Consider the following 15473-nt stretch of genomic DNA (forward strand, 5'->3'; position numbering starts at 1 on the left):
TGCTTGGAATCACATTTTTCTATAGTTTTACACCAAGCAGGATACACATATACGAAAAACAGAATAAATATATGAATACAGAAACTTAGATTTAATTTGTTTGCATGTGTGTGTTGGACCCAATTTTATCAAACATGCACACGATCTTAAGGATCAAGAAATCTGTGTGACCCTGGATATCTAGTGTGCCTTGTGTTGAGTGACCACAAAACAAGGCTCGATTCTTAGGATTCTTATTCTCATCATCCTCATGTTTCTTGCATCTGATCTATCTTATGCCTTCTGCCATGCAGAAAGATAGCTTGCGTCCCCCAAGGTCATCTTTACCATATTATTAAGCATTTGGCCATGCCTATTCTAGTATAATAAATATATAAATAACCAATAGGGCTAGATTTCATATTCAGGCATCAGGTGCTTGTTTAAGGTATCCCTAGATGCTATTTGTCCCAAAGCAACAACAATAATCAGTATATAAATTGGAGGATTGGTTTTTTTCGAGCATAGACCGGAAATGACGTCTTTTTGTGTTTCCCACCAGATCAGGTACACATTCCGCTGCCGGCGTTTCCAAGGCTAACTCCCGGCCTGATGAAACCTCGGAAGACTTCAACATTATTAAACTATTTACATTTTGTAATTTTATAAGTTGCATGCCCTCATAAATTTCTCTTTTATCTGCATCACATTCTGTCAGTGACCTACTTTTTAATTTAAATTTCCCATCAGGTATGCTATTTATCCTTATAATATACTTATGGAGTTGAAAAAACATGTATTCAATGAAATGAATAATATTTCTGTCAATTTCATAGCAATTAAGATTTGAAATCAGTCTTATATTCTATACTTTGGTTAGTTTGATGTGTTAAGAAGTGATTTTGCCATTGCCTTCACCCCTGCAAATATTTCCTTCCCAGTCGAAATGATCTGAGAGGCCGGCAGAAGAAATCCATAGTTACCCGTGTCCCTCAGTTCTACTGTGTATGAGTATTTTATTCCAGCAACTCCTTTTGCCCAATCATCAGCACCACCTGAAATAGACGTTAGAAACACCATTCGTAATTATAATGATGTATTACCATCTCAAAAATAGTACATCTAGTAAAATATAACTTTGGAATTTAAAGTTGCCATTTGTGATTCCGACTAAAGTTAGTATCTTTTACCATACCTAAAGGATTGTCATAACAGAATATTTATAGGGTATATTAGAATGTAGTTTGAGAGGTTTTTAGAGGCATAGGTTTTGGAGAGGAGAAAGGCTCTGGGACAAGACGACTGTGCTAAGTAAACAAGCAGCCCCTGATGATGCAGTGGCCGGATTACTGTACCTTGGGGTTTGGGCATGTTACACCAGAATAATGTAGCAATACTTACGGAAACCCGAAATACTCATTTAAACTAATCCGTATATATTTAATGACTTCCATAGAGTGCTGCCGGATTCATTATCAAAGAACCGTGTCCTTTGTGTGTGTGTTACCCTGGGTGACCTTCACGTCAAGAAAAGTACATATTTTACAGGTTCTGAAACCTACGTGCACGTATGTTCCAAGGATATGGTGCAAATTCACTCTGGATCAGGTTGGTATAGTCCACTCACTTTCCAAACTGAGGGCTGCCTAACTATCCGAAATAATTTTATTCTCAGTGAATTGACCGAAGCGATCAAATTTTTTAGATCATTCCGGAAACAAAACTCTTGGCAATTCCTCTCACATTGCGGCATTAGGGAAACAGATGGCTGAATTAACCAAGGAAGCACGCGAATTAACCTGTCGAGCTACCGCACACACCACTGAACACCCTAACAGTTTTCGCTGACAGTTCGAGCACAATCTCCCAACCGGTCTCAACGGGGAAACACCGTATTGTGGTGTCATATCGGTAATGAGCGCGCAAATGCGTGTTACTATGCGTATGTCCGAGTGGCTAATTGACGGGTCGGGTCGGTAACGGAAGCAAGCGACTCAGGGGTGCCTTTAAACCGCCTCTTCGTCACTGACTGCAGGACCAAGCTCGAGCTGAACCTCGAGATATTTAACCTTGAATGAGACTATTGTCTCAATGGAAGAGGTATAGAAAAATATTTTTATTAAAAGAAATAATTGGCTTGCGGCCAGTCTATTCCTCGTAGATCTACGAGGGCTGCCCAGAAAGTAACATACGTTTGCGTGTAGCGAGCGAAATATTGGGGGGCTGCCGAATGTGTGCTGTATTGACACACACACTACGGCAATACACTTTGACCTGAACTGTTCGGAAGGCCGCACCGCTTGTAGTTTTTTTAGTGAGCCAAAATGAACAATACAATTAGGAATCCCGCCAAATGTAAAATTCGTTTAGTTATAAGGTTTTTACTGACAATAAACTTCAAATATGCTGACATTCACCGAGAAATTTGTACTGTGTACGGACTATGCGATGAGTGTCAGTGTTATGCGTCAGTGGTGTCGTTAGTTAAAGAGTGAACGGACAAATACCCATGATACCCAAGAACTCGCCATCCGTCAGTTCATCTGTCGTAAGGCTAGGCCGACCACTGCAGTCCTCATCGTAAAAATTGGTGCGGCCATCTTTCAACTGAATGCTCTAGTGCCTCATTTCGCCTTCCCTCATTATTCCGTCTCCGTACTTTTCACAAAGTTGCCTATGAATTAGAATTGGCTTGCGGTTATTTGCCAATAAAAACCTAATTACAGATCGTACTTCACAACTCGTTGGATTTTCTATTGCAGCTCGCAATTTAACAGTTCTCAGTAAGCAAAGTAGAAGAACCACAGTCTGCAATTTTCTACAGCAGGATACGTGCAGGGACGCAGAGTGTAGGGACGTTTAGACATCAAGATGGTTGCTCCAGCTGTACCCACTACCACGCTAGGCTGAAACGTAAGTTACTTCCTTGAGTACCCTCGTATATAAAAAGAATATTCCTCTTTAGTTACTGCCGGAACTTAAGTATCGAGAGTAATTTAGCAATTTTCTCTATAAACTCTTTTCCTGCACTCCAATGTTAGCAGTTTAATAACAGACATAATACTACGAGTAAGAAACGCGCCACAAATCCAGCTGATTTCTGCCCAAGGCCATTGTTCTAGTCTTCAGACTCGGTAGCTTCTCCAGGATAATACGTTGAAGTCTCCTAGTGCCCCTTTTTGGCTCATTATTTATATTTTTTATTCCGAGCAAAGCCGATTTACTCGTAAAAGTGAACAATTTGCAGTTCCTTGGACCAACTCAGGACTGTTGTCCAGCGCAGAGAATTGAGAAATATATCAGTTAGACTTTTTTAAGACTAGGCACAGATATATTAGACAGCGTGATTAAATCGCACAGTTTCCCGGAAAGGGATGTTGAGTCAGATAATAATTTAGTACTAATGATGTGTAATGCCAGATTCAAAAAGATTGAACATGGAAGGCAGTTTAGGAAATGGAATGTAAAAGGATTCACCGGAGCGAAAAGTAAGGAGAACAAGCAGGCTGTGGAGAAAATAATGAGTGAGCCATCAAAATTAGGATATTGAAAGCTGCCAATGAAAATAAGGAACAATACTGTGAAAAATACAAGAAAATAATGGATTACAGACAAGATTATTAAACAATAGACAAGAAAAGAAGGAAATAGAAGAACGTAAACTCAGAAGTAGGCAGAAGAAAGTGTAGACGAAGTTCATAGCGTAAATTGCGTAAAAGCACATTCCACTTCAGGAAATTAATCACATCTGCTGTAAAATAAAATGCGATCATTTCGTAAAACATGAATTGATTGTTTTACAAAGTCATTTATGGGTGAATAGTTATGATAGAAATGAGAATTCAGGAAAAGTAACCAGTTTTTATTCGCAGCTTGCCAAGTTTGTAAACCATTATTGCAGTATCTCCCAACTTTTCTTTATGTACATATCTCTGAACTTTTCATTGTTGTTTCTGGCTACTGGCCAATTAAGGCTCGATAAGCTGGAGCTGCTGCATCTCCAAGAGAGCCAGTAATTTCTCTGTGATTTTATCACATTTGCTTGAATCATTTTAATTTTTACTTAATTAAACTCTGAATCTTAAGGTATTTCCCAAAGCCAGGAAGTGTACTCCGCAAAGACTTGGCCTATGAGAGTTTGTTGATTTTAATGTACTGATGATAAAAGAATGTGTATTCTTTTTTAAATTCCAAAGACAATGATAATATGTCAAACTCTTATAAATTTATAGATGAAGTGGGATCAGTAACTAATTCATAATGAACTTTCAAACAACATAAAGTATGAGCTTTATTTTGTTTGTGCCAAAGTAAACATATTTGAAATACAATTTACATGTAAAAAGTAGTAGGTTATCATAGAATTCGTTAGGTAGCAAAAAGTATTACTCCTTTTGTTGTCTTTATTTCCATTATTATCAATCATGGTAAGCAAAGGAAGCAATATTGAAACCTCTATTCGTTTAGGCAACAATAACAAGGCGTAACGATTCCTGTAGTGATTTTATAATGTCTTCCTTCTATGTGGTTTCTAAAAGTTGAGTGCTAAGTATCTAAATCTCCTTTGTTTCGCACCTAATTTTAATAGATTCACCCCAAGTCGTTGAATTCCTCAAGGACCAGATATTAAAAGTAGTGATTCCTTTTTATTCCCTTTCCTTTCTACCTTTAAAAAGACTCCTCAATGCACCCGTCAAAAACATATTCCTTCATTTATTTAATTACGACTTACATAAAATGCTATCAATGATTTCTTTGAATTAATATCAGTCCCCTTCAGTGAGTTTCCTCGGTTTCGAGACCTATCATGATCGTTTTGTCCTTACCGGAAACAGTTGATTCACCCCATTTCATCTTATAAAACCTTCATAATCTTTTTCTGTCGTTGTTCGTCCTTCTTATGTCGTCTATATTTTCAATCACCACGTCTGTAATCCATGATTTTCTTGTATTTTTAAAAGGTTTGTAGCTTCAATCTACAATGGAAATGAAACTAGGTGATGGATATGGTTGACATTTTAACAATAGTTCAGTGAGAGATGAGGCTTACTAAAATAAAATCTTTTCCGATACCACGTGGCCCATCTCTGGGTTTTTCTAAGGAATTAATGAACTACCCTCATAGAATCCTGGGGAAAAAGAAAGACGGAAAGGGCGGGGGGGATGCGAATAAGGAGGGAAGGGGAAATCAGTGGCAGGTGAACAACTCCTCACGCATTTTGAATCCATTTTCCGAGACAATGCAAGAGGTCTTGAACCCATTGTCACTTGCCGGCCGTCGCACAGTGCTGGACCGAGTTTTTGTCTCGACGTAAGTGTCAAGTGAAGGTGTAAACCCTCGGAGTAGTAAATGTAATTTTTCTCCATGCATATCCTTCTTTTCCTCCAGTTCCGTTCATTTTGATTCTTCCCTTAATGCAATTCTCCCACTGATGATACTCTGCCTGAGGAGTGGGTCTAACTGAAGGACTCATGAAATCATATTCAAATATCTCCCATGCTTTCACTCTAATAGAGATAGTAATTCACTGGGAAAGGAAATGGGAGGTAAAACAATGAAAATCGGCTGCTTTTATTGAATCCTGTCACCTGAACATAAAATGTTGCCAATAAGATGATACGGGTATTTAACATGTAAATCCTCAAAAATGAGTTGGTTGGTTTGATTTGAATAAGTTATGTTGGTTTTATTCCCTCACTGTAGAGTTAACATGTTTGCAATCGAAATAAACTTAATTATTGAGAAAATTGTTGACTTAATTAATTACGAAAGAATTTAGCGGAATGGCATTCATAACTCAGTCACGAAATTCACAGACATCTCCCGGTTTGGCCAAAATATTCCCGGACTTCATAAAATAAAGTTCGGTGACGGAACTTCCGCGGGCGCGGTAGACTGCCACCCGCTCAAAAATTCAAATGACGACGGACATTTAACCAAGAAAACGTGAATTGCAAGATTTAAAATATGAAGGAATCAAAATAGTTTTTTCCTGGCTACAAATCAACATAGATGGGTAAGGTGCCCCAATGGGTAAGGGAGCCAGGAGGAGGGAGGCATCAGGTGACATTAAACTAAGTGGTTCTTCATTTACGGTGCTCGAAAAAGAAAATTGTCGCCGTAATATGAGAGATAGATGCCTGGAACTGGCTATTGATTGGGCAATCCGCCCGTTGATTGGTATGCAGGTCATCGGCTGTTTCAAATCCGCCGTTGGGCCTCTGGAGAAGCTCCATCCGCGGAAATCTGACGAAACCATTCAACCGTCACAAATTTTACGAAATATACGGTGGAAATAGTTCATGTAGACTTTAAATCTGTTGACTGAATAAATAGATTATGGGGTCGTCCTCTCCCAAAAAGAATTCTTTCGCTCTTCGCTGCACTGCGAAGGCGGAAACAGGAGCCCTACTTAGAGAAGGGGGGGAGGACTCAGACCAGGGTGGTCTGAAAAGTTCTTGTCCTCGCCTGGAGATGGCATCTACGTCTACATAATACCCCACAAGGGCGTGTTGCGGGGGGTGTTAGGTCTTCACCTATGGATGCACAGTGCCAATTATGACACCTCTACACAAAGATTAGGTTGATCATGCACTGGAACAAATATAATCACACGAAACTTACTTGCATGCAACAATATTCAATAAGAGCAAACGTATTTTCTAATCATGCGAGATAAGTGTTGGAAAGATGGCTCTATTAAATAAAAAAAATTTAGGATATCGAAAAAATATATGCACTGCTAATTCTAATTATCTCTGTCGTGCCCGCTGTCCTATCTATTACCTATCCTCCAAAAGTATGAGGAAAAACGACATTTTAAATCCATCCGATCTACTATCTAGCTTCCTGATTTTACGTATTTAATCTGATCTATATTAGTGAGTCGGGGACTGAAATATATCTGTAACACTCGGATAAGTGAACAGCCACAAAGTTACCCAGTAAATTTAACCTGTTTTTCAACTCACAGTCAACTAGTGGCTCCCATTCTAATTCATTCAATAGAGTCGTGACACTACTACCTTGTCCATAACAACGTTTTACTAACCTAACTGCTCTACTTTTCCCTCGATCTACTTGTAGTTCTAAAAGTAAACCTATCTTATGAGAATCCCATACACCCGCAACATACTCTAGGTGGGACCTAACTAACGTAAAATGACAAAGCTCCTCAACCCTCTTATTATATTTCCCTAGAGTCCTTTTTATGAATCCTAACTTTTTACTTGCTATTCCGCAAATTTCGCGAATGTGTTTCTCCTGGGTTTTCACGAATTTCACGAATGTGCTTATCCATAGTTATCGTCACACCGAAGTATTTTAACAATTCTACATTTTTTACGCTGGGTTCCTGTATGGTTCAATCTTATATTCTTTCTCCAAAAATGTATCGAAAGAAATTTCTTCAAATTTAAGTCTAGCCCCCGTCTCGCCCTACTTTTGGATCGCATTTAGGTCATTGCTCTTCCTGACTGGTTAAGTTTTTTCCTTTAGATCACTGCAGCAATTAGTCGAAGTTTACTTGAAACCTATGAACTGATGTCATTAATGTATAAAAGTAACAATAGTGGACCAATAATACTAGCTTGTGGGATACCCGATGCGACGCTTACTGTGTCGGATGATACTCCGTCTATGATGATCCTGGGTATCCTTACTCGCATGATTTTTTCTCTCGTCTTGGCACAACTGTGATTAGATGACGCATGAAATTACAAGCCATTCCATTCTGCAGTTCATTGTAGGCAGTCGTTTTTATTAGTTCCGGTGCGTGTGTTGTCGGAAATGAAAGAGATCGAGAATCGTGCAGTGGTAAAATTCTTCGTAATTGGGTGTGAACAAATTTCGGCGAGATGGGTGCCGTATTTGATCTACGATAAGCACTTCCTATGGACAAACTTCCGACTATTCCTGCGATGTCGGAATGATATCGTGATCTTATTTTTAGAGATTTGGATAGGTGCAAAGTCATTTGACGAAGTAACCTGTGGTGGTAATTTTGAATTTTAGAGACAGCCTGGAGCAGATGCTCCAACTTTTAAACCCGTAGGCCATTTAATTTATTTTCAAATAATATGCCAGGATACCAGTTCTTGCTCCTTATTTGCAGTTTCTGGTATTCCAAATTCAGTTTAATTCAGAATGATTGACTCATTTCATTAGGTTGAGCTAATCAAATAGCGATTAGTAAGAATTTAACCAATATCCTTAAAAATAGACTAAGGTCCGTCACGGACACCATTTTTTAAGGTTACGGGTATCTATTGGTAATCCTTAGCTGGAATCCCAGGATGCGAGCATCAATTATTAATGTTCAGTTAGCATGACTCATAACTTCAGTCAGTTTTCATATGGACTAGAGCAAAGAGTTGGAAATAGCAGTGTGTTTAACAATTCAACCAACCTGATGAGTGGTAAAGCAGGGAGGTGGCCCCTCCGATGTCGTATTTAGTCCCTCCGACCTTAGCGATTGCGTCGACGGCCGTCCGACCCATCTCCATCAGATCGTTGTAGTCATCGGGAGCCGTCTTGGTGAACCCCCAAGGGAGGAGCCACATCTGCGCGTATGAGTGCAGGGAAATGAAGACCTTGAACTTATCGCGGTTGTTCATGAGGAAGTCCGCAATGGCCCTCGTCTCCGGCTCGGAGAAGGGCTTGGAACCGGAGTAGGTTTCGTCGCAGGGGTCGTCGGAGGCACCGCGCCCCCCCCAGTGGAAGTCCCAGTTGCGGTTAATATCCACACCCTCGCACTGCTCCCAGAACACTCGCGCCCCCCTGCGCCGGGAGCGGCGCGTCGCGGACCGTCCCGAGGCTTCCCCGGAGGCGGCCGAGTCGTCCTCGTCTGCGGCGTCGCTGCTCTTGGAGCGCGTCTTTCTCCAGAGTCTGTCTGTCGTGTGGCTGTACTCGTAGCCATCTGGGTTCACCATGGGCATCACGTACCAGTCAATTCCCTCGACGATCTTCCTGTTCACCTTGAAGTTCTCGACGAGTTGCTTCAGGATGTAGAGAGACGCCGCCGGGGAGATCCACTCCCGCGCGTGGGTCCCTGTGGAAGGAGCAGGAGGGCGTGAGCAAAGCGGGAGAGGATCAGCGAAGTTAGCTCTACTGGAGAGAGCCTAAATGTTTAGTACATTTAAGCATTGGGGCACACCTAAGAGTTCTCCTCGGCGCCTCCTCAAGTCGCGCTCACGCAATACTTCGCAGGCGCGAAGAGTGCATTAGCGTTAATCTCAAAGGAACGTTGAGATGGGAAACTTGCATAATTGTTCCCTGGCCTGACTCCCAACGGCATGATGCTGCTTGCTATTCCATTAGGAAAATGGTTAATGACACTGAGTGTGTCTGGGCCATGGAGTTTATTCATGATTGGTCATTGCAAACAGAACTGTTTCAATACTTTGTTTTTGTTAAATTAAATGTTTAACTATGACGACATTTTCCAGTGATCAAAACATGTTACATTTTGACGAAATTATGATCGATTTAATTTTAACAACGAAAGCGTTTATAACATAAAATGTCAACTCTAATCAAAGTTATTTAAATTTGAAAGCTGTAAATAACCATAATGCTGATACTTGAGGAGAATTGAAAATGTGGTTGAAGTTCATAAACTATTGAGCTGCAAACATGAGCCATAGAGGAACTGACGGTAGCTGCGCAAAGGCTTCTCAAACAGGATATATCAATTGAGTGCGGAATTTTGAAAGGCTATAGAGAACAATAAAGAACTTGATGAGAAGAGACAGAGTGAGAAGAAAGATTTTTGTCGTAATTTAAAGCAAAAAATTGAATGAATAAGTTTGGTCAGCATAATCAGACAGATAAATAAAGTCAAACATAACTGTGGTGATAAATTAAAATAAGCTAAACGAGATAGATTGCTGAGATAGCTGAGAATTTAGGAAAGCGTAGAAAGAAGAGTTTTTATGGCTTCATTCTGAGCATACTATTTGGCTGGCAGATTTTGTCAGATCAGTATTAATTCCCATCCCAATTGAGGTAAAATATTTTAGGACTACAGGTAGCCAAAACTGTGCTTAATATCATCAAAAAAGACTTAAGAGGGTAAATGATTACTTCGGGAATTTGTGAAAGAACGTAAGGGATTTAATGGGACTATTTTGGGTTCAGGAAGGAAAAGGCACGTCTGATGACAAAGTAGTAATGAGCTCACCGAAGGAAAAGAGTGAATAGAGAAAGAAGAATATAAGCGGGACGAATTTGTAAACTTCAAAGAGTGGGAGAAGGTGCTGAACCAAGTAAATTGGTTAGAATTAATTAATGTATTGCATTAGACACGAAGTATTACATTGGAGGGAAAGCGACTTGACCCGGAGCCAAAATAAATGTTGACTGGAAAATGATCAAAATATCTGCTAACAGCATACCTTTGCTCATTATCCAAATTTTGATAGTAATACTCGAGTCGTCTCTATTGGATGCAACCCAATGATCGTACCTTATTTTTAGTCTTCGATGACGTGCTGGAAGTCATATTTTTTTACTAAAAATGGCTTCCAGCGAGCTTCTAAATTGCCTCGCGAGCTTTCACTAATTCTTCTTATGATGGAACACGCTCTCCATGATAGTATTCCTTCACACTAGGGAACAGGAAATAATCAGCTGGTCATAGGCTAGCACTTGCGATTTCAATGGCATTACAGGCATGATATGTAAAGACGAACGGGGTCCGCAGATATCAAGAGGCGAATTCGACAGAGCCGTGGCAGACCTGAGAAACAACAAGGCACCAGGAGTTGACAAAATAAACGGAAGAATAATCAAGGCACTCAGGGTCAAAGGAAAGAATGCCCTCTATGGCATATTCAAAAACACTTACGACATCGGGAAGATACAAGAAGACTCCGAGAAAAGTATAATGATTGCAATACCAAAGAAACCGAAAACAGATAAATGCGAAGAAAACAGAACATTGAGCCTGGTGACTCAAGAGTCGAAAATCCTTACTCGGATAATTAGCCGAAGAATAGAGGGAAGGATAGAAGGAAACCTCGCGGAAAACCGATTCGGATTCACCGGAAAACCGAAGAGCAAGAGAGGCATTCTCAGCTTGAGAGTTCTGACCGAAAAATGATACACGTAAATAAGCCATTATATGTGGCATTCGTATTAGTAGTAGTATTTAGGGGAGGCGACCGACAGCTAAGCTCATTTGCGCCATTAGGGATGGACTGGAAAGGATGAAGGGTGGAGAGAAACCTGGCGTCGGCATTAGCCTACTCTTTACGAAAGGCGCCAAGGGGTCCGCAGCTTAACGTCCATCCGACGGACGGCTAGTGGCATTCGTGGACTTGGAGAAGGCCTTCGACAGCATTGAATGGAACAAGATTTTCAAGATACTAGAAGCGCTAGGATTGGGCTAAAACGACGGAAGAATTATCCATAACCTGTACAAGAATCAGGTTACAGCTATGCAAACCAAAAATGGTAGAAAAATAGAAGCCAAAATAAACAAAGGAGTTAGACAACGATGCAACCTCTCGCCAGCAATATTCAACGTATACCTGGAAGAGGCAATAAAAGAAACACAAGAATTGGGTATCAAAGGAGTCAAAGTAAATGGAGAAGAAATCAACATGCTCCGGTTTGCAGATAGTATGGCAGTAATGGCGGAAACGCGGGAGGATCTGCAAGCAACCCAAAGGGCTATGGACCAAGTACTGGGGGAACATAATATGAACATCAACAAGAAGAAAACTAAAATCCTTGTGTGTGGAAGAGAGAAGCTGAATTCAGATATCACAATTCGAGTAGTAGTATTTAGGGGAGGCGACCGACAGCTGAGGTCATTTGCGCCATAGGGGATGGTCATGAAAGGATAAAGGTTGGAGAAAAACCCGGCGTCGGCATTAGCCTGCTCTTTACGAAAGGTGCCTAGGGGTCCGCAGCTTAACGTCCCATCCGACGGACGGCGCACTCACTCAAAGTGCCCTCCACAAAGCACTTCAAGTAGGGATCGAGATACCTATGAAAAATAATCAACACTGCCGGGATTGGAACCCGGGCCCTCCGGGTGGGAAGTCAGTAAGTTAGCCCCCGCACCATCTCGATCCCCGTCACAGTTCGAGGGGTGAAACTAGAGCAAGAGGAATTCTTCATCTACCCGGGCAGCAGCATAGCATGGAAGAAGTTCGACCGGCATCAAACGAAAGCACCAAATGACTTATCTTAATTGCTGTTTATCAAGAAAAAAATCCGTGGCCAACGTTTTTCGGCGCCTGAAGAAGCTGGGGATCGAGATGGTGCGGGGGCTAACGTACTGGCTTCCCACCCTGAGGGCGCGGGTTCAAATCCCGGCGGTGTTGAATATTTTTCAGAGGTATCTCGATCCCTACTTGAGGTGCTTTGTGGAGGGCACTTTGAGTGAGTACGCCGTCCGTCGGATGGGACGTTAAACTGCGGACCCCTTGGCGCCTTTCGTAAAGAGTAGGCTAATGCCGACGCCGGGTTTCTCTCCACCCTTCATCCTTTCCTGTCCATCCCCTATGGCGCAAATGACCTTAGCTGTCGGTCGCCTCCCCTTAAAACTACTACTACTGAAGAAGCTGTTGATGCATTCAAAAACCATGTTTTGGAGGTACATCAATCGGAGTGGATAAAGTGGGAAGAAAATTGGTTCGACCGCATGCAAAAGTGTATTGATTATCATGGAGAATGCCTCGAAAAACAATAAAGTCATTTTCAACAATAATTCACTGTCTTTTCATTATTAGGCTAAACATATAAATAGTAACCCTCGTTTGTTCAAAGAACCTAAGAACCTAACAGGGAAGCAATTCTTGAAGACTTTCTTGTGGAGCATGGCGCTCTATGGTTCCGAGACTTGTAACACTGGAAACGTGGACCAGCGAAGAATAGAAGCATTTGAAACATGGTGCTGGAGGAGATTGCTGAAGATTAAATGGGCAGACAAAGTAAGGAACGAGGAAGTATATAGAAGAGCAGAAGAGGATAGGAACATCTGGAGAACTCTTCGGCAAAGAAGGAATAGATGGATTGGACACACATAGAGGCACAATGGATTATTTAGGAATGTAATAGAAGGATACATAGAAGGGAAGATTGAACGAGGAAGACCAAGAGAAATGCACGGTACATGGGGAAAATTAAGAAGGACGTAAAACAGAGGTATCAGGGATTGAGGGAATTGAAATTAAATAGAGTGGAATGGAGGGCTGCAGTAAAGCAGTGTGCAGATGCTCCTAGGATTGAAATACTTATGATGATGATGACACAATCTTCAGTACAACCCAATAGTACACTGGATTAAAGTACAGTTGTTGATCACTCTCATGCTGAAATATGATTCCAATATTATAAAAAAATGACATAACCATAACCTTCCCAGCAAAAGTCTGGCATTTTTTGGGTAGTAGTAGTAGTAGTATTTAGTGGAGGCGACCGACTGCTGAGGTCATTTGCGCCATAGGGGATGGACAGGAAAGGATGAAGGGTGGAGAGAAACCCAGCGTCGGCATTAGCCTACTCTTATCGAAAGGCGCCAAGGGGTCCGCAGTTTAACGTCCCATCCGACGGACGGCGTACTCACTCAAAGTGCCCTCCACAAAGCACCTCAAGTAGGGATCGAGATACCTCTGAAAAATATTCAACACCGCCGGGATTGGAACCCGCGCCCTCTGGGTGGGAAGCCAGTACATTAGCCCCCGCACCATCTCGATCCCCGCATTTTTTGGTCTAAGTGATGCCGGAACATCAGGTAGAGCCTTGAGGCATGCTCTCAGGATCAAAATGATGCATATATCCATTTTTCACATGCAGTGATAGCATTTGAAGAAAACTCCTCATCTCCCTGTAACATCAACAGAGCATTTTGATTTGCTGGATGCAGAGCATTTTCATTGACTGTGGTATGTTTGAGTCTGTGATAGAAAGGAGAACGTCAGGCAAGCGAGTCATGAACGGAGTGAAGGGAATTAGAGTGTACGCAGGGTTGAAGAAGGGCTCAGTGTGGGGTTTCAGATTTTACCTTGTTAGGTGAATCTTAAGTACCAGTGGTGATGTATAGAGTATCAAACTGAAATCCACCCAAACCGGCAGTGGGTTATTATTTCTATTCAAATACTGATAGAAATAACAACCAACTTAGTGGGTAAATATACATAGATATACTAAAATTCAGACTATTATTTTCAGTTGTCTGCCGAGTTACGGCAGGTTGTCAATGGACCCAGACACTGGACCGCCGTATTCCTAAGCCCCGTCTACGATATAACCTTAAACCCTATGCTACGAACTCTTGGATTAAATTGATTTTTGCATGGGACATCGGAGGTTATTTTGTGTCCCTCATTCTTTTTATTAATGGCGGTAATAGTATCAGGTCAGGGTTAGTTTTCGATAAACCCTGGCTTTACAGTCAATTGTACTCCTAAGCTTTGACTAACAAGACACGAAACATCTGTAAATATTAAAATACTAAATATTAAAATAGCTCATTCTTCAGCTCTGCATACTTCCTACCGCCCTCGATTCCATCCAGAAATCTAATTCATCTTCTTCGCATTTCCACGACCTCCCTCAGCATCCCCCGCATCCCCTTGCCCTGCCGAATCCGGATTTCTTCCCAAAGGACATTTCTTCCCATATCATGCCTAGAACTTCAAATTTGGGTTTCCTTTCCATTTCATTTACTCCATTCTTCTCCGCACCCTTATTTTCAAAGCTTTCCTTCTTGTTTACATACCTTAGATGCCCATCATTATAATCAACACCTGACTTCCCCTCTTCGTAAAAGCTAAAATTTAGTTATCGGTGCAGACAAAGGCAATTAACGCGGAATGTTTTAATTTGTAGATGAAGATAATACATAGTTCACCACTTGGGTATTCATATAGATATCAGACTCTCAATACATGTTCAAAGAGAAACTTGGGGAGATACCGCAATAGTAACTTTCTACGGAGTCATCCGCTAATGTGCTATTGCAAAAATTTCAACGGAGTCATCCGGTAATTCAACAATTTTAAAGTGTAAAAATCAATCGCTTTGACTGGGATCCCGGCAGGACGTGACACCAGCCTCGTTGACAATAACCGACTTTCGATAGTGCCTAATGCAGAATCATAAATATCGTATTAACATTTCAACGAACCGACTACTAAAAAAATATACCATCAAAATCTACATAATATCCCGCTCGTCTGAGAGAGGGCGTGTGGCGGGGGTTGTTGCCAGGCGTTTGTACATACACATGAGTACTTAAGAATGGGGATGATAGGTAGGAATTTATCACTTAGTTTTTAGCCCGTCTTCGAAGAGCGGAATTAGGGTATTTGGCATTGCGCCCTTTTATGATTCTAATGGCTACACACCCACGTCAAAGATAGGTGAGGCCTAGGACGTTGAAATGTAGCAATTCATATTTGTGGGCGAGAGAAATGATTGATTTACCTCCGTCAATCCAAAATCCTGGCTTCTGCTTGGGCTCCTCGTCCTTCCCATGGCC

General features: G+C 41.3%; 1 protein-coding gene across 1 annotated transcript in view; it reads right to left on the reverse strand.

The window, feature by feature from the left end:
* Positions 1-855: 855 nt before the first annotated feature.
* LOC139686123 (carboxypeptidase B-like) overlaps positions 856-15473 on the reverse strand; it is a 45724-nt gene continuing 31106 nt past the window's right edge. The window contains exons 3-5 of the mRNA XM_071583307.1: positions 15419-15473; positions 8388-9029; positions 856-1034 (exon numbers count right to left, since the gene is read on the reverse strand). The exon at positions 15419-15473 is cut by the window's right edge and continues 113 nt beyond it. Of these exons, the coding sequence (XP_071439408.1) occupies positions 856-1034; positions 8388-9029; positions 15419-15473 (876 nt within the window). The remainder of the gene's footprint in view (positions 1035-8387; positions 9030-15418) is intronic.

This window comes from Hetaerina americana, unplaced genomic scaffold, assembly GCF_022747635.1.
Source record: "Hetaerina americana unplaced genomic scaffold, ioHetAmer1.1.p SCAF_13, whole genome shotgun sequence".
Lineage (NCBI taxonomy): Eukaryota > Metazoa > Arthropoda > Insecta > Odonata > Calopterygidae > Hetaerina > Hetaerina americana.